The 26,217-nt window shown below is 44.9% G+C and overlaps 8 protein-coding genes across 8 annotated transcripts; 4 read left to right on the forward strand and 4 right to left on the reverse strand.

The window, feature by feature from the left end:
• Window positions 1-360: 360 nt before the first annotated feature.
• On the reverse strand, window positions 361-1,257 carry N7462_004017 (uncharacterized protein; the record flags this gene model as incomplete). Its single annotated transcript, XM_057075743.1, has 1 exon — window positions 361-1,257. One exon carries the CDS (start codon window positions 1,255-1,257, stop codon window positions 361-363), a length of 897 nt encoding a protein of 298 aa, XP_056935248.1.
• Window positions 1,258-2,362: 1,105 nt separating this feature from the next.
• N7462_004018 (Plant methyltransferase dimerization) lies at window positions 2,363-3,797 on the reverse strand (the record flags this gene model as incomplete). Its single annotated transcript, XM_057075744.1, has 5 exons — window positions 2,363-2,676; window positions 2,733-3,202; window positions 3,261-3,384; window positions 3,442-3,568; window positions 3,630-3,797. 5 exons carry the CDS (start codon window positions 3,795-3,797, stop codon window positions 2,363-2,365), a joined length of 1,203 nt encoding a protein of 400 aa, XP_056935249.1.
• Window positions 3,798-5,268: 1,471 nt separating this feature from the next.
• On the forward strand, window positions 5,269-6,636 carry N7462_004019 (uncharacterized protein; the record flags this gene model as incomplete). The annotated part of the gene is made up of 6 exons (XM_057075745.1): window positions 5,269-5,406; window positions 5,459-5,501; window positions 5,554-5,725; window positions 5,786-5,922; window positions 5,977-6,031; window positions 6,093-6,636. The coding sequence occupies 6 exons, from the start codon at window positions 5,269-5,271 to the stop codon at window positions 6,634-6,636; spliced, it is 1,089 nt and encodes a 362-aa protein (XP_056935250.1).
• A 466-nt stretch (window positions 6,637-7,102) lies between these two features.
• N7462_004020 (AA9 family lytic polysaccharide monooxygenase) lies at window positions 7,103-8,374 on the reverse strand (the record flags this gene model as incomplete). The annotated part of the gene is made up of 1 exon (XM_057075746.1): window positions 7,103-8,374. One exon carries the CDS (start codon window positions 8,372-8,374, stop codon window positions 7,103-7,105), a length of 1,272 nt encoding a protein of 423 aa, XP_056935251.1.
• Window positions 8,375-11,074: 2,700 nt separating this feature from the next.
• On the reverse strand, window positions 11,075-11,649 carry N7462_004021 (terpene synthase family protein; the record flags this gene model as incomplete). Its single annotated transcript, XM_057075747.1, has 3 exons — window positions 11,075-11,335; window positions 11,391-11,424; window positions 11,627-11,649. 3 exons carry the CDS (start codon window positions 11,647-11,649, stop codon window positions 11,075-11,077), a joined length of 318 nt encoding a protein of 105 aa, XP_056935252.1.
• Window positions 11,650-13,704: 2,055 nt separating this feature from the next.
• Window positions 13,705-15,212, forward strand: N7462_004022 (oxygenase MpaB family protein; the record flags this gene model as incomplete). Its single annotated transcript, XM_057075748.1, has 3 exons — window positions 13,705-14,091; window positions 14,161-14,886; window positions 14,946-15,212. 3 exons carry the CDS (start codon window positions 13,705-13,707, stop codon window positions 15,210-15,212), a joined length of 1,380 nt encoding a protein of 459 aa, XP_056935253.1.
• A 2,460-nt stretch (window positions 15,213-17,672) lies between these two features.
• On the forward strand, window positions 17,673-19,599 carry N7462_004023 (oxidoreductase; the record flags this gene model as incomplete). Its single annotated transcript, XM_057075749.1, is given in 4 exon segments — window positions 17,673-17,943; window positions 17,999-18,218; window positions 18,234-18,534; window positions 18,586-19,599. The coding sequence occupies 4 exon segments, from the start codon at window positions 17,673-17,675 to the stop codon at window positions 19,597-19,599; spliced, it is 1,806 nt and encodes a 601-aa protein (XP_056935254.1).
• A 1,932-nt stretch (window positions 19,600-21,531) lies between these two features.
• N7462_004024 (uncharacterized protein) lies at window positions 21,532-25,976 on the forward strand (the record flags this gene model as incomplete). Its single annotated transcript, XM_057075750.1, has 3 exons — window positions 21,532-22,630; window positions 22,707-23,389; window positions 23,451-25,976. 3 exons carry the CDS (start codon window positions 21,532-21,534, stop codon window positions 25,974-25,976), a joined length of 4,308 nt encoding a protein of 1,435 aa, XP_056935255.1.
• Between the last annotated feature and the right edge of the window lie 241 nt (window positions 25,977-26,217).

Raw genomic sequence — 26,217 nt, forward strand, 5'->3', positions numbered from 1 at the left:
GGTCGGTCGCGTTTGGAAGGTCTTCAGAATGAAGGTGGAGTGCCGGGTCAAAAGAGGTAAGAGAAGCTGGCGACGAAGGAATCATTCAAGCGTCTCAATTATTGTCATTAGGTCGGATCTGGGATCCTGGGCGTTCCCCTCTGATAGTGAGACGCGCCGACGCGTGCAGGCAGAACGCGCTAGTCCCATTATGGAAATACACATTTACCCGGTTGTTGGCCCGAACGGACGACATTGATTTCTCGTTTCATTATCTGCTAGTGCAGGAGGATGATGTTTCTGAACCAAGATGTTTTTTAAAAACATACGAGATCCACTAGCTAAATCATCAAATTCGAATTTGAAATCAACCTCGAGTCCTTACTGAAATTGCGCATCCCATCCCCACTCGGCAATCTGCTGCAACCCTTCCTTATCGATAATAACGTCGGTTTCTCTAGGTGTTTCAGGATCTCTTAGGAAAAATAGATGAAAGGGAATGATGAGGGGACCTCCAGACAGTTTGACTTCATCGGTCTCGCTTTCTGAAACCTCAATATGTTGGGATTCAAGGGATGTGCCATTGACAGGATCCCATATCCACGTGCCAATACTTACCATGGGCTTCTTGCGACTGACGTTGATTGCAATCGCAACATTGGCTCTCCCTCTAGCAGGGTCAACCCACATAGTGACTTCACGGCGAAGTTTGCTTTCACTCTCTGACACAGCGACTTCCAAAACCACCGTTGGCCGCTGAGAACAGCCCCGAGGGGGTCTTCTCGGCCCCCAGCCCATGTCTGGCTGTTTGACTCTTCCATTGACATTGATATCGACTCCCATATAATCAAAGACGGCCTGGTTGAGTCCCATGCGCATAAGGCTGTAGTCAACGGCTCTGTGGAGGGCGAAGGCGATTTGACTGTGTTCTTGTGTCACCATCTTGACAATAAGTAATTCGGTCTTCGGGTTGTAAGATGTTCGGATCCCACGAATAGGGATGGCATTTGGATCGATGAAATCCATATGAAAAGTGATGGGATCAATGGAAAAGATAGTGTATTCGCTGATCTCAGTACTTGGCTCTAGTTTGGTGCTGTCAGATGCTTTGCTGAGAATGAAAAGTTCACTAGACTCGCGAATTGAATCGAGCAGTTTTTTTTTTTCACGTGCAAGAACTCGAGAAAAGTGATCTGTTCCTTCATAGGCATACCGTCTAACAGATGAAGGCAAACCATCTGAATCATAATCTGGTTCATTTTGATTTAGATCGGACATTTTGCATGATATCTTGATGACGAGTGGACGAGTCAAGAAAAATCCCAAGACTGCCTGTAAATGCAATCTTCTAAAATTTGATTCTCCTTCCAAGGTTGTAGTGAAAATAAATATTGAGTTTCATTTATTCAATGTTGAAGGACATTTCAATTTTACCTTTCCATGTTTCTCCTACAAATCGCTACATATAAGAGGAGTCGTAGAATTGACGGAATTATGACCAGGCAATTTTGTTTGATTACTAAAATTTGCAGATCCAAACCAGAACACGGCTTGCAGTATTCTAAAACTTATATGTCTGACGCTTCACCTTTGCTCAACCATAATGAAATTGGCTGCGAGAGATTACACAAGTAGGCATAGATGAATCTAGGCAATCGGGAATGCTGTTAATGACGGAGTTGGAGGACATGAAAATCATTCACAACCAGGAAGGTAATCAGGGACCAACTCACTGTTAGATGCATTCATGCTTGGTCAGCGAGTATCTCTTATGCCGTAACCACTACGTACGAGAATGAGCTTCTTTACATAACTATCCCAAGCCCACTTTACGTAACACTCATCAAGCATTATGCTGTTTGTCGTTGGTGAACATCGTCGTTCGAGATAAGGTATGAGTAGTATACAAAAGAAGCTGTATGCAGTCGTCATTATACATGGAGTTCTCATCCTAGCACCTCAGGTTGCAATGAATGACCAACCCGGTGAGCATGTATGCTTGTTGCTTCAGCCCACCCACAATTGCGTCATACTGTTTGGGGGCCGCGAAGCTAATTATCTCTGCCCAACAGAGACTTTGGGGGCGAAATCAAGTACAAAATTGCCAACAAACATTCGTACACATTATCTTTGTCACCTTGATGAGACATTGATTTCTGAATTTAACGGAAGATCCTTACAATCACGAAACAATATGCTAAACCACACGGCCGATCCAAGGTCCTCTGTTTCTGGCACACAAATTGCCTAAAGACTTCGACTCCTAAATTTGCCAAACTGATCATCAAACGTCGACGCGCAGGCTGTAACTGAGCTGGAGAGATTTGCATTTGCTGATAAGCGTTGATCTGGTCATATGTCCAAACAATAGATCTATAGGGTACTATGCGAGCTCGGCTTCAACAATACCAAGCCCATCTCCTTCACGGGCCCAGTACTTCAATGCCCGAAGACCATTGGCTGACAGCAAGTTGTCCCAACGCTGACGTGATCGCTCCAGACCCGAGCAGAAAATCATAACTGCCATGTCCGTGGTACATGGAAGCGAGCTGGCGTTCTGGTCGGGAAGAATGTATTCCTCCATGATAATCTTCGAAAATCCCCGCTTCATGGCAGGCTTAAGGTTGTTGAAGATGATGGCTGCCTTTTCATCGGACCAGTCATGCATAACGTTCTTGAAATAGTACACTCTCGCACCTACATGGACAGAAGATATTAGCACGATCGCATTATAAAAGTTGACAAGCATTTACCTTGCACCGGCTGGACCTCGTTGAAAAAGTCGAACACCTGGGTGTCCACCTTGGCTGCCTCAAGATCTTGCGCACCACGAACTTCTTCGATGACAGTCGAGAGGTCCTCCAAAACCAATTTGCCTAAAGCATCTGGAAACCTTTGTCGGAACCCTATCAGATCATGTCCTCGACCGGCACCGATGTCAACAATTAATGGGGTCTCTGCGGTGAGCTCTGGATGGTCCAAAACTCGTTCGCGAACAGGGAACCAATCGCCCCAGTGGAGGCGGTCGGCTCTTTGACCTTCCATGAAGCTATTGAACCGACTCAGAGCATCTGGATTCTGGCACAGCCAAGTAAATCCATTCAACCTACCCAGATCGTGGGTGTACTGCAACGGAGCATCCAATGGGTCATCCGGATTGCGGTAATTCGTGGACTTGAGGAATTCGGGAGTCTTTTGGAAGGATGGCAGGAATTCGCAGAATCTAGCTCATGTCAATGTTTAGGTGTGCCTTTCCCTGGTAGACAACTTAAGTGGCTTACAGAGACTCCAGGACCCCAATTGAGGGACGTTTGGTCAATTCCTTTGATAATGCGGTCGGCAAGTATTCGCTTGGAGCAGGCTCCTCCACTACGGCATTGGCGACAAGAACCCGTAGAATACGCTCTAATAGCGGATGGTGTTAGAGCAGCCGCCTCTCGCATCTCTTGTTTCATCACATACCGACTAAAATGGGATCTGCAGGCTTTGCAGCTGCCAGCTCGGCTAAGGGCACTGGCGAAGTGGCTTGCGCAAGCACAGGGAACACATTCAGATCAAGAGCCACCTTCATGGCCATGACAATAGCCGGCTGTTTTATTTGACCGTTACTAATTCATTCTAAGAACAATTCAATGGGAGATTAGTCTCACGGAGTAGGCCAGCTTGAGAATAGCATCTCGAGGTCGTTCCAATGCGCGTGCTAGTCTAAACGCCTGTTCCTGTGCTTCGATACGGCTGGCCTCCACTCCATTTGACTTATAGTTATCAAATGAAGCTTTGGTCTTCTCCAAGAGCTCCTGAATTCGTTGAATATCCATGTTGGGAAAAAAAAGCTCGAGATAAGCAGGGATGAAGATCTCTCTTCAGAGAACTGCTGGGTTTATCATAGTTAAGTATAATTGCTTTTGCTCTGAAAACAATTGACCCCGCCTGCACCCTGCACCACCACTTTGCGCAAGAACGCCACTGATAGTGAGTGTCCTCTAACTTAGGTCCTCTAACTTAGGTAAGGATTTACGGCCAGTTCACTCATACTACAATTTTGGTGCCATGGACTAATCTCCCGTTGTGGATCTAGCCGCGAAATCGGGGAAGAGACCTGACGCTGCCTCGCGGGCCAATTGACTGGTGGGGACCGGAAGGATCCTCCGGTGCTCCGGGCGGACCCAAATAGGCGGTGGGGACATCCATGACCTCTTTTTCTCAATTACGGAAGACAATGATAGTACGTACAATACCTACTTGCCCATCTAGCATGATAACTTGAGAAGAAGATCTCCCGTGCCTCTACCAATACCATAGAAAGCTCTGAGACCACCCCTCTATCATCAATAATATGTGGTCGATTCTTGACAATCCAAAGGTCCACGTTGTGAAGTAAGTCCCTTGCATACGAAAAGAAATTTTCGTACAGGATGGAGAAAGAACACGAACTCTTCCATCTAAGATCTGCACTTTTGTGGAACGTTAGCTGTGAATGGATTATTTTAGACTACCTTAACGGTTAAATTTATCCTCTGCATGCATCTTGACCCATCTGAAGCCCTTTGGCCCCATCACTCGAACCCCAGCATAGGGGGATCTGCCCGTGCCAAGGTCTCCTTGTGAGCAGGATTTGTGTCAAGGAGACAAATCCTGCGGGACAAAATAACTCCAAGCCATCTAGCCTGATACAAGTCTCCATAATGTGGAGCTCTTCTATGTCAACGGATCGTCTCCTCCACGTTGGTCGCACAAGTCCAGCACATTCAGGCTCAAAAAACGGTCCTTGAGCACTGAGAAAACATTGACGTTTATGAGAAATACCCTACGGCCCCAGAATGAATCAGCTCAGTTTCAAGCCAACGAAATAATTCTTCGTTTGCTGTTTACAGATTCTTAGGGTAGTGATCCTTGACGTAGATCATAACCAGAATTGCCACTTCCTTTGGAATGGTTAGAGAAAAATTTGCTTAGACTAAAATCCTTCAGTAGCACTAATTCAAAATAGTTCGATAGTGAGTAGAACGTGGGCACGGAGAAGGAGTGATTCCCTCGTTATTGAGATCTTCTTTTCTAAAGTATAATTCACCTTCTCTGGCTCTCGAAAAAGTCCTCCTAAAAGGGGGAATGAGCCATTTACAGAACAAAGGATTCTTTCCATGCCTTTAAATCTGCTTACTTCAATTTAATACGATCCATTACACATTTATTCAGGTCTCTCTCTACAGAGGGCTATGTCGAAATCTATTCTCTAACCGCACCTCTGAGCATCGCAGATTGCCACGGAGGTGGACACCACAACGAAGAATGGCCTATAATCTGACGGCAGAAATGTTCAGTGAATGGGCAATTGGAATGGTTATTATTGCTGTTCGTCTCTATGCCCGATGGTCAGTTGGAAAAGGGCGGTTTCACTGGGATGATCTCTTTTTAGGACTTGTCGTTGTCAGTGTTACATCGGCCATCCGAGTATGGGCAGTGCTAATAGGGAAATTAGATTTTCTGGACATTTCTTACAGTCTTTCTGTATCTCTGCACAGGTTGGTCTTTTTCGAAAACATGGCGTCGCACCTATACTGACGTACTGAAAAGCCGTTCACAAATCAAACATTGGGCTCAACAACAAGACGGCTATGGAAATACCAGATGATGAGATCGCAGACTATCGCGCCGGCTCTATTGACGCCTTCATTGCTTGGATCTCATACATTGCTTTGGTATGGGCCTTCAAGGGGGTGCTTATGTTTCTCTATGGCAGAATGACGTAGGTTGTCTCGAATGTTTCCCGACCCCTGAAACTAATTGAAGATATGAAAAACTCCAGAAAAGGTCTCTGGGAGCACCGTCTTACAATATCCGTCGCAGTATTCTCTTTCTGCACATTCATGGCATCGATATTCTTGCATCTTTTCATCTGTCTGCCAGTCCACAGAAGCTGGCAGATTAAACCTTACGCTGGTGGTATGACCGGAGCTTTATATTATACTCAATGATTTGGATTGACCCAATGAGCAGATAATTGTACTATTAGACCGTTGAACTATATCATTATTGAGACGCTCAGCATAATGTAAGTCAGACTTTTACTTGTCAACTTCAAATTTCAAAAGCTAATAGCAACTTTCAATCAGAACCGACATTGCGGTTATGGCCGTGCCTATACCATTGATTGTCAAAGCCGGGATTCCGGTGAGACAAAAGTTATTACTTTGTCTCCTATTCTCCTCGGGAGTCTTTGTTATGGTGGCCGCAGTGCTCCGTGCTTATTACTCCGTTCGCGATATCTCTACATTGTCCACGGCTCTTGGCTGGGCTTCCCGAGAAGCTTTTGTATCGGCAATAACGGTCTGTGCGCCCGGCATCAAGCCACTCATTAGCAATTCGCGCTGGTTTTCCACTCATAGTAACAGTGCATCGGCTGGCGTGAGCAATACGCCGAATGGCAAGCGGAGTAGTCTTTTTCATACATCAAGGAGTCACGGTGATAACGGCCTCCACCCCTATGAGCTTTCTTCATCTCTAGCTTGGGGTAAACATCGACCGGGATCAAGTGGTGAGAGCCAGGAACATATAGTTGAACAGACAAAGTCTAGCGATGAAACTCCCCGTTTCTCACCGAATGGGAAAGAAATTATGGTTACTACGGATGTCACACTATCGACAGAGAGAAACTAAGGTCATTATGTGTGAAGGACAATTATAGGGATCTTACCACCACTACTAGCATTTGAATCTAGCTTTTATCCGATTTTATATTATGATGACTATGCCAACCTGACGCACTGAGATAATCGAATTCAAGATTAATTTACAAAGGCTGGAATTTGAACTACCAGAGAAATGGAAAACTTACTTTCCTCTATTTCTGACACTTCCTGGAAATTCCAATGACCAGAAGACCCCCGGGAAACTACCCTCATCTATGACGACAAGCGCGAAAGTTACGGACGCTGGTTCTCTGAGCTTGGACACGTGAAATTTGGTTCTATATATAAGGTTGAATTTTGGCTTCGCAGAAAGCTGGATTTCAGAATTTGGGAAAGTTGACGGGGCCCAAGTACACATGCTGAGATAACAGTAGTTTGCTTCAGTATTGTACCCGCACAACCTCAAGAATCACCGTCTGCCGCGGAGATCCGGCTCAAACACGGTGACGGTGCGCATTGTGGCGACGAAGATGGGAGAAATCTCGGCGCTGATTAGAGGCGGAGATGGTGAGTGTCTCAGAGATTCCGGCGGTGCACTCAGTACCTTCTGCCATGCTCTGCGACGCATCCCACTCGCCATTCACACAGCGCTGAAAAGCCGAGCCTCCATTACAATACCAGTAATCCTCCTCGCTGCAGGATCCGCTCAATATCCCGGAGGAAGAAGTGGATGAGCTTGAGGCCGCACTGCTTGTAGTGGTGCTGCTGCTAGCCACTTCGGCGGCCTGAGAGGGAGCATTTCCAATAGGAGAGATCCTGCCTCCTGGATTCGACTGGCTATCAGGAGACTGACCACTATTGGTGGATACAGATTCAGTTGCCTGGGAAAGCGAAGAAGAGACCGTTGTCTTTGCTGCGGCAGACGTCTCAAAAGCAGCGGATTCGGTAGTTGCCGTTTCAGCTGTCGCGGTCGTGGTAGCTGCCGTCGTAGTGACATCAGTATCTGTTGTGGTGGCGGTGCTGCCAGCAGTGTAGAGAGCTGGACCGGGTATGGTATATGTGCTGATAGTTTGCCAGATGTCGACGTAGATGCCGGGATCGGTGTTCTTATAGAGACTCTCACCCAAAGTACCACTCGGAGTTGCAGTGCCGCTACCAGTCACATTCAGGTTAATGCACTGGGGATAGTTCTGGGCACCATTCAAGTCCTCAGCGCCATGCAGCGCAATGATCTCATGTCGCAGAACATAGCTGCCTGCTTCGATGTCGGATGGGATGGTGATGGTCCTGGAATAGTCATTATCGATCAAATTATCGCTTGCCCAAGTGCCCGGCACGGTATCGTCATTAATCAAGCCACCAGCATCGATCTTGAAAAAAGCTAGGGCCGTTTTGTCGACATCAGCACATGAGCCATTGCAGTTGGCCAAGTACGTGATAACCGGACCATGGTGGTCATCCGGCCAGGTATTCCAAGTCATCTTGACAGAACCGCCAGGCTTGACGGACGCCTCAAGAGCTCCAGGGGCCGAGCCGCGGTGGCAAACGATATCTGAACTCTGGTAGGCAGTGGGCGAAACATATCCATCATCGGTCGCATTGGTCGACCAGGCGATCAGCTCAGGTGGATCGGACTCGTAGTAGTAGGTGTCCACCAGATAGCCTCCGTAGGTAGTCCCGTCGACTTCAATGCTAGTCACATAACCATGGCCTGCAACCAGTGCAGCCGATGCTATGAAAAGACTCGCGATCTTAGAGAGAGACATTTGAGCCGAAGCCACAAGAGAAAAGAATCACGCACAGCGGATATATTGAAAAGAAGGAAAGAATGGAACGAAGTTCAATCAATGAACTTCACAACAGAACGAAGAGAGTTCGATCAGAGAAGGAATGAAAACCAGATTTCTGGAGTTTTCAAACTGGAAGTGATGCATTGAAACGATCATCTATTTAACGAATCCGAGTACGTCCATGAACTATTCCTCGCTCGGCAATCGAGAACACTAAGCAGACACACTTACACCGCATGCAACATAATCTACCTCAGAACAAGGTACATTCTGTTTCAGAATACTGCATCTCGCGAATAGAAATGTGCTATCGAGCCCCTTGGGGTAGATTTAAAATGATTAATACATCGATCAGGCTTGCAAATGACGCCAAAACAGTTCCGTGAAGTGTTTGGCCATTGTGATCTGGTCGGATCTCGAGAGCTTGATTTTGTCTCCACAGCCCCTTTCATCTCATTAGCGTCATGCTAAGAGATCCTTTACGGTGGAATGTCTATGAATGATTTTCCCCACCATCCACGCATGATTCATTCGAGATCCAGGGTCTATGTTCTCGTGGTGAAGCAGCCCAGACGGCATTCATTGCTACTGGCCTTCAACCAAATTTCAAAACTGACTCTCCCTAATATTTTCTTCTTTATCACTTCATTCTCAAAAATTATTTCTCAGAAGTTCATCAAGCCATTCCGATATACAAAACGGGGTGGCGTGAGAGATTAATTAGTTTCGTGGGTGTTCGCGCCAACTGCCGATCATATGAAACGCGCTAAAACCTAAGCGAGATCACTGATGGGTTAAGATGCGATGTATCTTTAAATGGCAATCAAATGATATAGTAAGCCTATTTTGTAAGGTTACCTGCTTGATTAATATAACTAGAAAGGGGAAGCTAAGTGTAGGTGTAGGAGACAAGGTGAATCAACATCTATCCGGCGAAGGCCTTTAGTAGAAATGGTATGGGATGCTGGGATCGAAAAAGAATTGTTCCAGTTTGCGAGTCGGGCATGAACGTCGGCGTGAGTCCAGACTTGGAGAAAATTTGGGTTAAAAATTAAACAAAGCGCTTGATCAATACTCATCTGTAAAGAGCGAAGATTGTCTCAATCCAACCAATAGCACTCCGACTTCACAACACAGACTTTAACAAACAAGCTATGCTTGGCATCTATCGGCTTCAAACCGAGGGAAAGAGTTCGAAAATCGAAATTGAGTAGCTATGCTGGAGAGTGATGAGTGTTCCGGGCTGACTTCTGCTTTTGTAAGTGCACGAGGTAGACAGAGGCTTTCTTAAAAGGCGGTGGAATCTGTTGCTGGAGTTGATGGTTGAGAATAACTGATGTATCTAGAGGAGTCATTATTGAGAAAGTGTTGAGTTCGGGGGAGGGGAAAGGGAGGGATTCTGGGTTCGATGGGAAAGAGAAAATTGGGATCAAACACAGCTGCCGACCCAGAAACGAGACGGCTTTCTTGAAAGCGACATTGGTTGCCATGTCCACCAACATGAGAATTTGAGCAGCTATACCTAGAAACCTATCTTTCTTAGATGATACACTTGTTGTAAAATACGTCCTCAGCCAGGGATTTTGTACCTGAAAATGGCGCCGCTATTCCCGAAGCATGCGTTAGGGTGACCTTGGAGATGTGAAGACTGGCCCCCACGCGATTGACGACGGCGACAGCGTGCTTATTTCGATGTCCACGATAAACTGGCTCCCGACACAGCGACAGGTGGCTTAGATAAGGTGCAAACTCGCCCTTCAGGCGGCCCTGTCTTCGTGTGGCTGGCCATACAATTATACAGGCCCACGGTTCTTGGAGAATATAACTGCCACCACCTGGGACTGGCGAAGGGAAATTGTAGCTGTGGCCATTCTCACGGTAGCCAGTTGGTCTATAGAGACGGGTTATCAGTAATCAAGTATTGTCGATCTAGCACCACATATGCGTTGGGTGTGTTGGTACAGGAGCTTCAATTACAATCCATGGGAAATGACCCGAAATGGGAACAATTTCTGGGTTAACTATTGCGGCGTTCCTCTAATTCGATATACAGATTGGATTAATGACACTCAATTATACGGGGTACATATTCAACCAGGGAAGCTCGTAGCTCAAGCAGAAAGGGGCTGATCAGATCAACAAACCACCCACAAAACCATCACACTGAGCAGGCTTTCTTGATAGAGAAGCGGATGTTGAATTTTGAAGAGAGCGGAAAGGTTCTTATTCTATCTATGGGGCAGATAAAGACAATATCTGTAATGACTCGCGCGGTATTCAATCTAATCAGGGTGCTCGCCGAGTTGGCATATTCCCCTACACAATATGTATCCTGGTAGGTGAAAATAAAAAGAGACGCGAAATTTCTTCTTCTCAAAACCATGAGAACTAAGGAAGGGAAAAGATTTCTATATATCCGTCACAACCCAAAAAACCAATGACGTTGTCTCACAATCATGAAGCAAAATCAAATACCTGAGGAAAGGCAAATTTCGACCCAAAGACCCCTAGCAGAACAATGGTTGAGAATAAGATACCCCCATTCCAAATATGAATATCCATCTTTCGTCGCTTCGGCGCAACGTTTTCTGCTGGAAGATCAATAATTCGCGTCTTGCGAACGTCCTGGTTATTTCCCCAATAACGATCTATTCGGAAACTATTATGGAAGGAAAGTCAATAAACAGATAATTCGATTGGCGCAAGAGCGACGACTAACCTCCAGTGGATATTGGCAAGGGCGGAATTTTGCACACCATCGATATATAGCTGAACCTGCGCATCGATCTCTTCTCCCCAGCTGGGTAGCTGTGCCAATGCAAGATGCCAGTCGCGATAACACATAGACAATGATCGCTCTACTTCATTGAATGCTTCTTGGATGGTGTATCCTTCTTGCTGGTAAATAGATATTATGTTGTGGCTTTCGCCCAGTGCCTATAATAGGTCCGTTAGAGACGTGACTGATCATGATCTGTGTAATTTCGCGTACCTTCTCTTTACGATATGATATCAGGTCGTTTTGTCTAAAGCTAGAAATGAGTAATTCCATTTTCATGGAATATTATGAAAGAGAGCTTACAATAAAACTAAATCGGTGCCGACTCGTTGAATTTCTTTGATGCTGTGGCATTCGAATACATTATCTGGTATACGCAAGGCGTTTGCATACCTGCAAACAATTAATAAAAAGCCCTATGAGATTTTAGAGAAAACAACGAAACTCACTCCACCAACGCAAATAATGGCATTGTTGCAATGGACCGCCGCCGTATTTGCAGAGTTGATTTTACCCCGAGTCGGTTCTGGCTGTTACCCTTTTGTACAACAACCTGTTGAAAGATAGCTTCGCAGTAATCTCGCATCGAATCTGCAAATCGCCTCTGGATTCCAGGGCAAGAGTCCTGACTATTAATTAGTTCTAATATCTAGCAGGTCAGGTGCTTGTATAAGATCAGAGAACTATCCGCACCTGGCAGACACGAAGCCAAATCGACTCAAAAGCAAGCAAAAGCTTATTCTGATGTTTTTGGGCCGTGTTTGTATCGAATACTCTTATTAGGCTGTTGACCAAATCTCTGACTTCTTCGGGCTTTTCCTTGAGGGGACCATTGTCTAGTGCTGTTGAGGAGATTATTAGAGGATCGACGCAGTCATAGTAGGTTTGTCTGGCGCACCATCATCAAATGGGAAAACCTATCGGTGGAGTTAAAGTCAGACCTTCTCTTAAACTACTATACAGGCAGTGGGACCAAATAAATACCCAGTTCATCCAGTCACAGACTGTACGGAAACGCCCTCCGTCCACATGAGGTAGCAAGATGGCGCAGTAGTAAGCGATATCGATTTTATGGACAGTTTTTCGTAAAGAGGGAGGGAAATCGCATAGACTTATTCAAGATGTCAGTAAGGTATAAAGGCTCTATTGAATGACATACTCTGAAAGCCATGATTCTGAAGCCACACGGGCATGCTCATAGTCCTGATGCAACACGGGTTTCCGAGCCAGGAAGCCGACAAACAAGTCGGGTAAAGTTACTTTAACGACCTTTTGTTCTTCGATCATGTTTTCAGCACCTGTAATGTATGCAGAGAGCTAAAAGGAATGGTGGAGGCAGGGATCAGTCCAATGCTTAACAGCTGTATCTTTTATATAACCTTTCTGTGTGGGCCAGAACTTTTTTGACTCAAGGGGGCCGGTTTTAGTGCCAAATCAACTACGTATTAACGAGAATTCTTTTACGGCTCTGGCTCTATTGGGTCATTTTTACCGTTGATAATGCACTGGCTTGGTGCTTAGGTGGATCTTCTCAAGTATTGACTGTCAGCAGATTACGCATAAAGTTCTCACAAAAATCGGCCCCATAAAAACAGAAAATATCTTAGCAAGGGTATATCATGGCAAGAACTTGATTTTGACCTTTGAGCCAAGCTATTTGAGATGACACGCCGTATGCCTATTGGCTGCTGTTCGGTATGTGTATCTCCCCTGATATCACATGTATTCTCCACTAATCTGCCTCGAAAGGGATGTTTTATGGTGTCATTGATATTCAGGTTAGCCAATTAATTACCAGCCTGCTACATTAATTATTCCAACCACAGCCACGGTTGGATAAATGTCTCGGATGGTCCATTTCAAGAACACTAGTTACGTAGTACGTAGTACTCCGTAGATAGTGCAAAAGGAACTAAGTTAGTCTACCAAGAATGGGGCATGACGATTTTGCCTGGCCCCCAGTCTAGCCAATTTACTGCCCACCGGCCCCAGTTTAACCAACACCTTGGCCCCCTGTCTAACCAACGCACAGCCACTGGCGCTTATTATATCCACTGAAGGGGGATACAAATTTCCTGCTCCACTACTAACAGTGCTATTTGGGTATTCTATTCGAATTGCGGGTCGAGGGTATTTCTTCACCCGCTCCCAGTCTAACCGATGTACAGAGTACTGAGGAAATTCAAATCTCCTACTCCACTACCCATTTCCTCGGGACAGTGCTAACAAAGCCACGTTGGTTTCCTTAGAAGAGGACACAATCATTTTGCCACTGGCCCCCAGCCTAACCGGTGCACTGAAGGGGAGTTCAAATTGCAAACAATGAGGCAGTGGATATCCCAACCGGATTTACAATGCCTATGTTGGGAGGCTCTGCGTGCTCTACGTGCTACATTATATGTTTGAACACAATTAGTTCATGCAGGATTTGATTGGCTATAAATACCCAGGCTCAGCACTAACTCTAAAAAACTTTTATCGCTCCGAAACCTCACTTATATTTTCCTTTTTCAAGATAATTTTCAGAATGTCTTTCGAAAAATCATTCTCTGACAACAAACGCTATGTCAGGGGTTATGAATTTCAATGGACCAAGAACCATTTGACCGCAGAGCAGCTCATGCCGTTGAGAAAGCAAGCTGATGAGCTTGGACTAGCGGTTGTCGAGAGATTGCTCGCCATTGTGGCCGCTCAGAAACAAGAGAAGGGTGGGGTGAACAGACCCGATCTGTACACGCTGCTGAAGGAAAACTATGCGAAAGATAGCATCCTGCGTCAATTCTGGGAGGAAACCCATTCTGTCCCTGACTGGGTAGACTGGGAAGAGATTGAAAAGGGCCAAGTCTTCCTCTATCGATATTTGGCACCGAATATTACTGGTATTGTGCTTCAGGGCTGCCTGGGAGAAAATGCCGTATGTGCTCTCTTACCTTATTATTACTTTGTGCACTCGTAATATCCTAACAGTCATCCTCTCATATAGACAACAGCAGGGACCGCAGAGGTCTTCATAAGAACTGGAGGCTTTAATGTACGCGTTTTGCCCAAGCGATTCCTTGAAACGTTCCAGTGGCAGATCCAGGCCACTCAGTCCTTGAAGTCAGTTCAGCCTGGTGGGGACGGCCATATCTCCACCATTCGAGTTAGGCTCTTGCATGCGATGGTGCGCCATCGGATTCTGAAAATCGCGGAACAAAACCCAGAATACTACGATTTCGAAAGAGACGGCACACCCATTAACCTATTGGATTGTATGCATGCTATTTGCGTTTTCGCTTGCAATACACCATTTGTTCAATTGCCCAAGCTAGGAATCAAACCCGATCCACAACTGGTAAAAGGATACTTAGCAGTGAATCGCTATATTGCCTATCTTCTAGGAACTCCAGCAGAATACTTCGCGACCGTTGAGCAGGCTAAGGCTACTATGGAGAGCATCATGCTAAGCGAGCCTGGCCCCACGCCGGCTTCCAAAGTTCTTACTATGAATTTTATTGAAATGATTCGCGATTTCCCGGGGATCAATATATCTAAATCGCTGATTGAGACTGGTGTTCGAAAGATGAACGATGATGAGATGGCAGATGAGATAGGGCTTTCAAAACCGGGTTACTTTTTCCAGGCGCTTTTTCGAGGGTACTGTGGTATTCTCATCGTGATTTGTCGACTGCAGCACTGGATTCCATTTTTTGATAGATTTTTAACAAATGTGAGTATATTTAACCAGTCAACATTCACAGGAATGTTACTAATTCTATTTCTATCAAGCTATCAAAACAGTTCCTCATTGATACAGTTTTGGGGTCATCAATGCTCAAGGGAGGGTCCAAGTATGAATTCAAGCACGTCCCTAGCCTGAAGAAAAGGACAAACCTCCAGTATCGAGAAACAGGAGGCGCTGGGATGTTCAGACCTGTGGAAACCCTCAGCTGCATTTCATTTCTCATCCAGGTTCTCTTCTATTTAGTACCTCTTTTTGTGGTGGTCAAAGTTTTGAGCGGGACCATTCAGACGGTATATACTATGACTGACTAGAGAGAGGGACATGTTAGCCGTCGCAAGCGTTGAATTTAACGCCGAATCAAGTTATTTTCCATCGCATTCAGATGTATAAGAAGCGCGCATAATTACATCTCTGTAGTACATATAGTCTGGAAGGTTCATCACAGTGTTTTTAGGATTATCCCATTGGCCGGCCACCTTCCAAATGGTGAATTTTTGGTAGATCTGCGCCCACCACAAATCAACAATAACCACGAAAAAGAACTCCTTTTTGGTGCGCGGCTAGCCTGGGTATTAAGATGGATTTAATTATGAGTCAAGGAGATCCCAGAATGCCGAATTACCCCAAGGCACAGCTGGATGTGTAGTGAGATTGGACATTTAGCCCTATGCGTCGGTGGAACGTCGTCAGAGGACAGCGATCGACAGCCTGATGTTCCTTTAGGTCTTAATTTAGATCTTGAAGAGGTGTATACAATGCACCACTAGGTCTAGTATATATGAAAATATAGTCGTGAGTATCGAACTTAATGGAAGCAGATGAGAACAGAAGGCAGAAGCATCAAGGACACAGCCGTATGGGCCAAGACGATGTAGTCCGTAGCGATAGCAAGCCAATGGTGCTACTAGAAGCTAGACCTCTCAAATCATCAATTTACCGTTGAAGAGAAATTCCGGAGGAGATCAGCCAGCGAGAAAAAATAGGATGGGAGAAAGTGGTGATGCCGGGAAGGCTAGGACGGGCAAACTTTCCGATTAACTGAATATAGGCGTGGCTAATATTTCTATTCTCATAATAACAACTATCTGTTCGGAAAATTCGAAGTCCTCGTCTTCAACTGACTTAAAGAGTATCCGAACGCCGGCTAGCCTAGAGAGTAGAACAAGAAAAGAAATGTCCATGGCTTGAAAAATAGCAGCACCATCCCAGAATATTACCACTAACGTATCTCACTAGCGAGCTGCGCTACTCTGTGACTAGCAGAGTCTACGCAAAATACAAGAAAGTGTGCATTCATCTGATCACTGTCTCTAAATTACTAGTATGGGCCGAGCTGTTCTGGCTCCTGGGTCCTTGGAAACTAAACCAAATCACAAATATCCGATATACATATTGAAAAATAAGCTAGGTGCGACCGTATTAAGTGAATATTTTATGGTTGATTAGATCCATACAGAAACTACTGCTTGTGGAGCCAAAGCTTTAGGGGGCGAAAATAGTAGCTTTATCTCACCTCAACGCTGTGACTTCTACGAAAGTCCAAGTTCGTTAAAGCCTCAGGCGCAGTTATATAAGGCGAAGTTATTTTACAGGATGTACTAGTAGCATGGCTTCAAGATATGAAGGGCGAAAGCAAGACCTTAAGACTCAATCTAGCTAGGCCGCGAACTGTTGACAAAAAGCTTAAGGGAAAGTTCCTCCGTGCGCACGCTGTATTTAGTATGCTAGAGTCCTAATATATATAATCACTAACAGGCACTGGCCTTGATACGAGTACTATTATTAAGGTATTCTATTGCTCCTAGAAACGTTGATCCTTTTACTGCGATGTACGTCAAAAGGCGTGGTATTATCATAGTAATGAGTACAACTATCATACTCCCGCCGCGTAGTGTAATAGTCACCACGTTGCTTATCGACGCCAGAGGTTGGAGGTGCAAATCCTCCCGCGGCTAAAGTTTTGTGACCTTGGGGGCTTCGAGTTCGAAATTCACTAGTTTCTTTCTTTCTTTTTATATCTGTTACCTTAGTTAAGCACCTATAAATCTAGTTTATCCGTTAGAAACTTACAGTATGAGAACGTTCCGTTTCTCGAGTGCATTGCCATAGGCTTCATAGGCGTGAAATAAATATAGCAAAAATTTACAAGAGATCAGATGTTACGAAAGAAGAAAAGTGAAAACAATTATAAAAAATGGTATTTTATGATTTTTTTTTTTGGATCAAAAAAAAGAAACAATGCCAAAAGGTGGTACAAGGAGAACGAAAACCAAGTTATGGAAATCTGTACTACCCGTGGACAGAGCACCACTTATGAGCCATATTTCTTTTTATTATCTGGCTCTACAGGATAGGGAATGGGAAGGTCGATAGAAACAATGTAGTTGAGACAAACGTTCGGGATAATAGTGTTGCACAACATATAGTTCATCTCACCTGGTTGTGGATTGGAACAATTCAAACACGATTCATGTAGCCTATAGTAAGGATTCTCATGTCTCACAATTATCGCCTAGCTCATGGTGGCTTGGTTGATCCGAAAAATATTGAGAATAGTCTATGTTCCCACAGCTTACTTTTATCCCCACAGAACATGATACTAAATCGCGGCTTATCAAAAGCATATAGTATGTTGGCTCTGTGTGACAAGAAGAACTCACTCAAGGGTTGATGGGTAGCGGCACGCCAATAAATAGGTGCGGTAAATCAACCTAATAATCTCCAGACCGCGAACGGAGAATTTGGTTTCTTCAGGTCGGTTCCAATCACCAATGTACCATTTTTTTGCGCCCGCGGTTGGCTTGGTCCTTGGATGGGCTTTGCTGGTGAGCCGAAGTTTCGAAAACACATGTCGGTGTAGGCCATGGGAACCTTGCTGGCCAACTCAAGAGAAATGGGCATCTCTGAACTCTTCAATTCAAGGAAATTTAGTTCGTCTGGAGCCTGTTGGAGCTGTTTGTCATGAGCCCAAGTTTGACCGGTATGCATGTGATGCTCTACAAGATCTGGCACTCGACAGCGGCTGGAGAGCCTCCCAGCCAGGTAAGCCGGCTCCGAATTTCCCTTCTCATGCATTTAACTTATGATAGGTCAAAAGCTACGCTCCAAGATTGGGTATGGGAAAGTGGCTCTCATCTTAATGAAACATGTCCAATAGTCGTGGCAAGCGATAATCAAAGCACGGAAACAACTTGTCACCAAGGTCGAATATCTCTTTACTCTGCTGCTGTTAAATCCGTGGCACATGTCCAGACCGCTGTAATCTTTGCTAAGAAGCACAATCTTCGCCTTGTGATCAAAAACACAGGCCATGACGGGTCTGGGCGATCTAGCTCACCAAATTCGTTGCAGATTCACACCACAAATCTAAAAAAGATCGAATACCACACAAGCTTCACAGCTCAAGGGACGAGTGAATCCTCAGGTCCGGCAGTCACTGTCGGCGCCGGCATCATGCATTGGGAGATATACAAACATGGCGCCAAGCATGGATACCATGTAGTGGGTGGGGAATGCCCAACTGTCGGAATGGCTGGTGGATTCCTCCAGGGTGGAGGTGTTTCAAGCTTCCATAGTTTCACCAGGGGCCTTGCAGTCGATAATGTTTTGGAGTATAAGATAGTTACTAGCAGCGTGAGAGCTACCTCCTTCAGAATTGTGATCTCTTGCTCATAGCTTCCTTAGGGAGAACTTATCACTGCGAACGAACATCAGCACAAAGACCTCTTCTGGGCTCTGAAAGGTGGAGGGGGAGGAACCTTCGGAGTCGTCGTTGAGGTCACAGTTCGATCTTATCCGGATGATCCAGGAGTTGTCAGCACAGTAACAGTACAGTCTACGCGTTGTGATACCTCATTTTGGGAGTTTGGTATTTCCTCTTTGCTCAAGCTCTTGAGGTCCTCGAACAAAGGTGGTATCCCCGGTCAATTGATCGTTTTTCCTCCAGGCGATGAGGCGCAACTTGCAACCTTGACATTATATTTCATCAATTCCACGGAGATTCAAAAAGCGGAGGCCTTCATAGAGCCCCATATGAAAGATCTCCAAAGAAGCAAGATAGTCTCTAGCCTATCGTCAAAACTTCGTCATCGGTTGAGTGCCGAAGTTCGCACGGCCCCGGATATTAACCCTCCAAACTATGGTATTTTGGAAGGAGCCGTGTTGCTTTCTGAGGAAGCTTTTAACTCTGAAGAAGGTCCTTCTCGTATTGCCCAGGTTTTTGCAAAGTTACCTATGGGTAAAAATGACCTACTTTTCAGTAGCAACACTGGAGGTCGCGTGGTGGCGAATAATGTCGATATTCCCTTGCATCCCGCCTGGCGATCTTCTGCACATTTGATCAATTACGTGCGAGGTGTTGAGCCATCCATCGATGGCAAAACTTTAGCCTTGAATGAGATGACAAACCTCTATATGCCTATTTTATACTCTATGAATTCTGAAACCAGAGTCTCTTATCGCAATCTGGGTGATCCGAACGAGAAGGACTTCCAGAACGTTTACTGGGGCAAGGATAACTATCTGCGCCTACTCAAGATTAAGAACAAGTTCGATCCGGATGAGCTATTTATCACAAAATTAGGGGTTGGAAGTGAGGCCTGGGACGAAGAAGGAATGTGCAAGAAATCTAAGCTCGCGATGTTTGATTCACTAATGCTGGAGAAGAAATTCAGGAGATGGATCCAGGTCTCAAGTTAGCTGTTATACGAGCGCAAAATCAAAGCAGGATGATCCGATCCCAGCAATGATGAATAAGGAAAAATATGACAGCCTCTCTTTCGACCTACCTTCATCAATAGTTTATATGTCATAAAGTCAGCCCGCGTTGGGGCTATCCCTCTTGTCGTCACTTCAGACATCGTTCGCTGGAGAACTAGGCTGAGATTCTAGAAATTAACAATTTAGATGAAGAAAATTACCAGTCAAGCGTCTTTTTGAGTGCCATTGCGATATTCTGTGCACTTTTCATTCATTTGACTTTGAACGGAGAGCTAAGTTTTCTCTGCAGCGTCCAAAGCCCTGTATATAGGTCATTTCGCCCCGGTGTAAAGCGCCTAATGAAACAATCCGGAGATACTATTTTAGGAATCCTGAACCTGATTCTTCTTTTAATATAAATTAGACTAGAATCCTTATAGGTCATCGCTTTCTTCCTCTCACATCTCTTTCGGCCTTCTTTCAACCGTCATCTGCGTTTCGACCGAAAGACCTGGATTTCTTCTCATATCGACTGCGTCTTTATCTCTCACTTCTCTCACACGGAAGCTTACATTTTCTATATAATACTACATCATTCAATCAAAACTTCTTGATAATCCCTTCAGAGAGCGTAATCTCAATTTAGACCGAAAGACAAGTTGCAATATCGGATTAATAAAGTAAGATCTATCCGATTTCATGAATATGTCTTACCAGGGCAAAATGCACCTGAGATTATTCAGAGGCAGCTGCTTAAGACTTTAGTGAGTTTTTTTTGGCTTGTAATCTTACTAGCCATGAGCCTCTGTGGGCCCCAATGTTAGGTTCGAAAGAGTTCAAGTTACGTTCCTTGAGTTCACCGATGCAGTTTCTCGACCTTCATGGCTCCTTTAAAGTCTAATAAAAATAGCTCATAATTTTTGTAAATTGATTTCATCCTTTGATCGCTATATAAGGCATTTTTAGTAAAAAAATTACCGAATATGTGTTCAAAATATCACAATACTATGCCGACGCTATCATTCGTTCAAATTGTCCTACCAAGCCCGCCGCTGCGAATCAGGAAGACGGAGGGGTGCATTCAAGCCGGATAGATCGGCATCAATACTCCTACTATCCGGCAACCCGGCCTCCTGAGTACCTCCTAGTCCCTCGAGTTGCCGATCGTGTCGCTGAACCATGTTCCGGATGCCGAAATTGAGGGTCTGGAACAATTCAGATCAATTATTTGAGCTAGATCCTCCGTGCAAGCGATCTATTACATTTTACAGATAGGAGATAGTAACATGAGAGTTACTGATATCTACGACTAGTTCAACCGACCTTCGGGGATTGTCATAATGCTCGACGTCCATTTTTGTCCAATCGATCAATTGTTAGAAATAAATTTTGGAATGGACTCAAGTTCAACTACAAATACAAATATATATCTGATAGGGCCCTTTAATTGAGCCCTCAATGGCCCAGATAAAACCCTCATGTTGATAGAATTTGGATCGACGGTTGCTCGCGGATAAAACCAGATCCACATTTCGGCATCTCAGCCGACCCAGCAGATCGATGTCGAATATCCTAATTTGGTTGTTTATATAATCATATTGCTCCACTTTCCAAATTCTAGTGCCATGCCCGTTCCTCTTATGCTAATGCAACTGTTCATAGGAGGAGTAAAACAAGCATCATTAGTTCTCGCTAGGATTCACCCGTCCGATGGACGGAATCATTACCGGAATCTTGGTCATCATCTCCAATAGAGGGAGGGGCAATTGGAATTCCGATATCTTTTCTTCGCTCCACTATACCGGACTACGGATAAGACATGTCGACCCTCGAGTACTCATGGGTTTTATAAAGTAATTCTTGTTTCCATACGTTAAGCAAAAAATAATTCAACCCAAATTTTACTCTCCACTCTCTATCAACAATCTCACCATGGAACAGCAAGAAAAATCTGAAGAGACACCGCTACCTCGAACACCACCCGAGGACAAACATGAGAAGGAATTTCACACCTTCGTTGCACCCCAGACCAACCTTCGAGTGGCCGATAGCGCGGAGACTTTGAATTTTGCTTGTAACCAGTCTCCTTTGCAACCCTCAAAAAAGCTCGAATGGAGTATGACATCTCAGGTTATCCAAAACGCGGAGCGCGAGCAGGCAGCAGGCTTCAAGAGACGGGAATTGGGGGTGACATGGAAAGATCTCTCTGTTGAGGTTCTTGCTGCCGAGGCAGCTGTCAAAGAAAATATGATCTCTCAATTTAACATTCCTCGGCTCATCAAGGATTTCCGCAACAAACCACCTCTCAAGTCGATATTGTCAAACAGCCACGGATGTGTCAAACCTGGTGAAATGTTGCTTGTCTTGGGAAGACCTGGTTCCGGATGCACAACACTTCTTAAGATGCTGTCTAACCGTCGCGAAGGTTATAATACAATTACTGGGGATGTACGCTTTGGTAGTATGTCTTCGGAAGAAGCATCCAATTATCAAGGTCAAATTGTGATGAATACGGAAGAAGAACTTTTTTACCCTCGCTTGACGGTTGGTCAAACGATGGACTTTGCAACAAAACTCAAAATTCCATTTCATCTGCCAGATGGATCCAAGACTATTGCGCAGTACAGAGAAGAGACCAAGCAATTTCTGTTAGAGTCTATGGGTATTACGCATACAGCTGATACAAAAGTTGGCAATGAGTTTGTCAGAGGTGTCAGTGGCGGAGAACGAAAGCGAGTATCTATTATTGAGTGCCTCGCAACGAGGGCTTCTGTTTACGCCTGGGATAATTCAACACGTGGACTCGATGCATCGACTGCTTTGGAGTGGGCAAAGGCTCTCCGCGCCATGACAGATGTTCTTGGGCTTTCTACTATTGTTACGCTTTACCAAGCGGGGAATGGAATCTATAATCTTTTCGACAAAGTGCTCGTGCTTGACGAGGGGAAGCAAATATACTATGGCCCGGCAGCAGAAGCAAAACCTTTTATGGAAAGCCTTGGATTTGTGTATGCCGACGGTGCAAATATTGGTATGATTCCCAGTCCCCATATTAACTCTAAGGTTGTATCAATTGGCCAGGTACTAAACCAAACAATCACGTTTAGGCGATTTCCTCACAGGTGTCACAGTTCCCACGGAGCGAAAAATCAGGCCTGGCTGGGAGAATCGATTCCCTCGAACTGCCGATACTATCTTGACCGAGTACCAAAATTCATCAATTTACAAGAACGAGGTATCTTTGTATGACTATCCTGACAGTGAATTGGCTTTGAATCGCACAAATGATTTCAAAGAGTCTGTGTCTTGGGAAAAGTCAAACCATTTACCCAGGGGAAGTGGCCTCACCACTAGCTTTTGGGCTCAACTCATTGCATGTACTGTCAGACAGTACCAGATTCTTTGGGGTGAGAAAAGCACTTTTTTGATCAAGCAAATCTTGTCGTGTATCATGGCACTGATCGCTGGATCTTGTTTTTATAATTCTCCCGAGACATCTGCTGGTCTTTTTACCAAAGGTGGTGCTGTTTTCTTTGCACTGCTGTACAACTGCATTGTTGCTATGTCTGAGGTCACCGAATCATTTAAAGGGCGTCCGATCTTGACAAAACACAAGTCGTTCGCCATGTACCATCCGGCTGCATTTTGCCTGGCACAAATTACAGCGGATTTTCCTGTTTTGCTATTTCAGTGTACTATTTTCTCAGTTGTCATCTACTGGATGGTTGGGTTAAAACATACTGCAGCTGCATTTTTCACTTTCTGGGCAATTCTTTTTACGACAACTCTGGTGAGGCGATGTCATTTTATCCTTGGATAATCAATAACTCATACTGACTCTCTATCAAAAGTGTATTACTGCCTTGTTCAGATTCATTGGTGCCGCTTTCAGTACTTTTGAAGCAGCATCTAAGATCAGCGGAACGGCAGTCAAGGGAATTGTCATGTACGCCGGTTATATGATTCCGAAGCCCAAAATCAAGAATTGGTTCCTTGAGTTGTACTACACCAATCCTTTTGCTTATGCCTTTCAAGCAGCGTTGTCAAATGAGTTCCATGGACAGCATATTGACTGTGTTGGAGAGAATCTTATCCCTAGTGGTCCCGGATATGAGGATGTTGGATCCGCCCATAAATCTTGCGCTGGCGTCGGTGGTTCTCTACCAGGTGCGGATTACGTGACTGGCGACCAGTACCTTTCTTCTCTCCACTACAAACACTCTGAGATGTGGCGAAACTTTGGTGTCCTTTGGGCCTGGTGGGGATTTTTTGCGGTCATGACAATCATTTGTACATGCTTCTGGAAGGCCGGAGCTGGATCAGGATCTTCTTTACTAATCCCGCGCGAGAATCTCCGAAAACATGGAGCCAGTAATGACGAGGAAGCTCAGCAAAAAGCCAATAACACACCTCGAACCATTACTGATGAACCTGTCCAAGTGGATGATGGTAATCTTGTTCGCAATACTTCCATCTTCACTTGGAAAAACCTTACTTATACGGTCAAAACACCTACTGGAGATCGGGTTCTTTTGGACAATATCCATGGATGGGTCAAACCAGGCATGCTCGGAGCTCTTATGGGATCTTCGGGTGCAGGAAAAACAACATTGCTTGATGTTCTCGCTCAACGCAAAACTGAAGGCACCATCAAGGGATCCATCCTTGTTGATGGTCGACCTCTTCCACTATCTTTTCAGAGAATGGCAGGATACTGTGAGCAACTTGATGTTCATGAGTCTTATGCCACAGTGAGAGAAGCCTTAGAGTTCTCTGCTCTCCTTCGACAGTCTCGGGAGATCCCGAAGAAAGAGAAGCTTGCGTACGTCGACACTATTATTGACCTCCTAGAACTCCATGATCTAGCCGACACCTTGATCGGCTCCGTTGGAAACGGTCTCTCCGTCGAGCAACGTAAACGTGTCACGATCGGAGTTGAACTTGTCTCAAAGCCTAGTATTCTTATATTCCTGGACGAGCCAACCTCGGGCCTAGATGGTCAATCCGCATACAACACGGTCCGTTTCTTGCGAAAGCTAGCAGATGTTGGTCAAGCGGTACTTGTCACAATCCACCAACCATCCGCTCAGCTATTTGCTCAATTTGACACACTCCTTCTCCTTGCGAGGGGCGGAAAAACAGTCTACTTTGGTGATATTGGTGATAATGGAGCGACTATCAAACACTACTTTGACAAATATGGCGTTCAATGTCCACAAGATGCTAATCCGGCCGAATTCATGATTGACGTTGTGACTGGTGGCATCGAAACAGCCAGAGATAAAGACTGGCATCAAATTTGGCTAGAATCTCCTGAGCATAATGAGATGATCACTGAGTTGGACAGGATGATTGACGATGCAGCTAGCAAGCCGCCTGGTACAGTCAACGATGGCTTTGAGTTTTCAATGCCTCTTTGGGAACAAATCAAAATTGTCACTCATCGCATGAACATTTCGCTCTTCCGCAATACCGCCTACGTTAACAACAAGTTTTCCCTTCATATAATTTCGGCATTACTAAACGGCTTCTCCTTTTGGAGACCTGGTCCAAGTGTAACAGCCTTGCAACTTCGACTATTCACCATCTTCAACTTTGTCTTTGTTGCCCCGGGTGTGATCAACCAGCTTCAACCTCTGTTCATTCAACGTCGTGATATCTATGATGCCCGTGAAAAGAAATCCAAGATGTATTCTTGGGTTGCTTTTGTTACTGGGTTGATTGTTTCAGAGTTTCCATATCTCTGTATCTGCGCTGTTCTCTACTTTGTCTGCTGGTATTGGCCGGTGTGGACGTTGCCGCATGATTCCAATCGCTCTGGTGCTATTTTCTTCATTATGTTGATCTACGAATTTATTTACACCGGTATTGGGCAATTTGTTGCCGCCTACGCACCAAATCCGACCTTTGCGGCTCTTGTCAACCCTCTCATTATCAGTGTTTTGGTTCTTTTCTGTGGTGTCTTTGTTCCTTACGACCAGCTCAACGTATTCTGGAAATACTGGATGTACTGGCTCAACCCATTCAATTATGTTGTCTCTGGCATGTTGACATTTGGAATTTGGGGCCAGAAGGTCACATGCAACGAAGACGAGTTTGCCTTCTTTGACCCACTCAATGGCACCTGTGGGGATTATCTGGCTGATTATATGAATGGAAAGGGATGGAGGGTCAATTTGATAAATCCGGACGCCACTTCAGCCTGCAAAGTATGCGAATACACAACCGGAAGCGACTATTTGACCACTCTGAACATCAATCACTACTATTATGGATGGAGAGATGCTGGCATAACCGTGATATATGCTATTGCGGGATATGCTCTTGTCTTTGGTCTCATGAAATTGAGAACAAAGGCTTCAAAAAGAGCGGAATAGACGAGTGGATATATTTTCTTGCCAAGTCAGCCTCCAGGAAGAATACTGAAACCGACACTCAGAATTACAGTAAATAGATAGATTTAGATTTTTATAGATATAGAATGGCATTGCTCAACTTTTTTCCATCGATTTTTTCCACATAGATTTGGCGACGTGCCCAGCGATAGAGTTGGTTATCCAGAGAAACCTTTGGTCAGAATGGGGCGTCCCTGATGGCTTCAACACTCCTCTAATCATT

Source organism: Penicillium macrosclerotiorum (assembly GCF_028827735.1).
Source record: "Penicillium macrosclerotiorum strain IBT 26536 chromosome Unknown utg000003l_segment0_segment0, whole genome shotgun sequence".
NCBI lineage: Eukaryota > Fungi > Ascomycota > Eurotiomycetes > Eurotiales > Aspergillaceae > Penicillium > Penicillium macrosclerotiorum.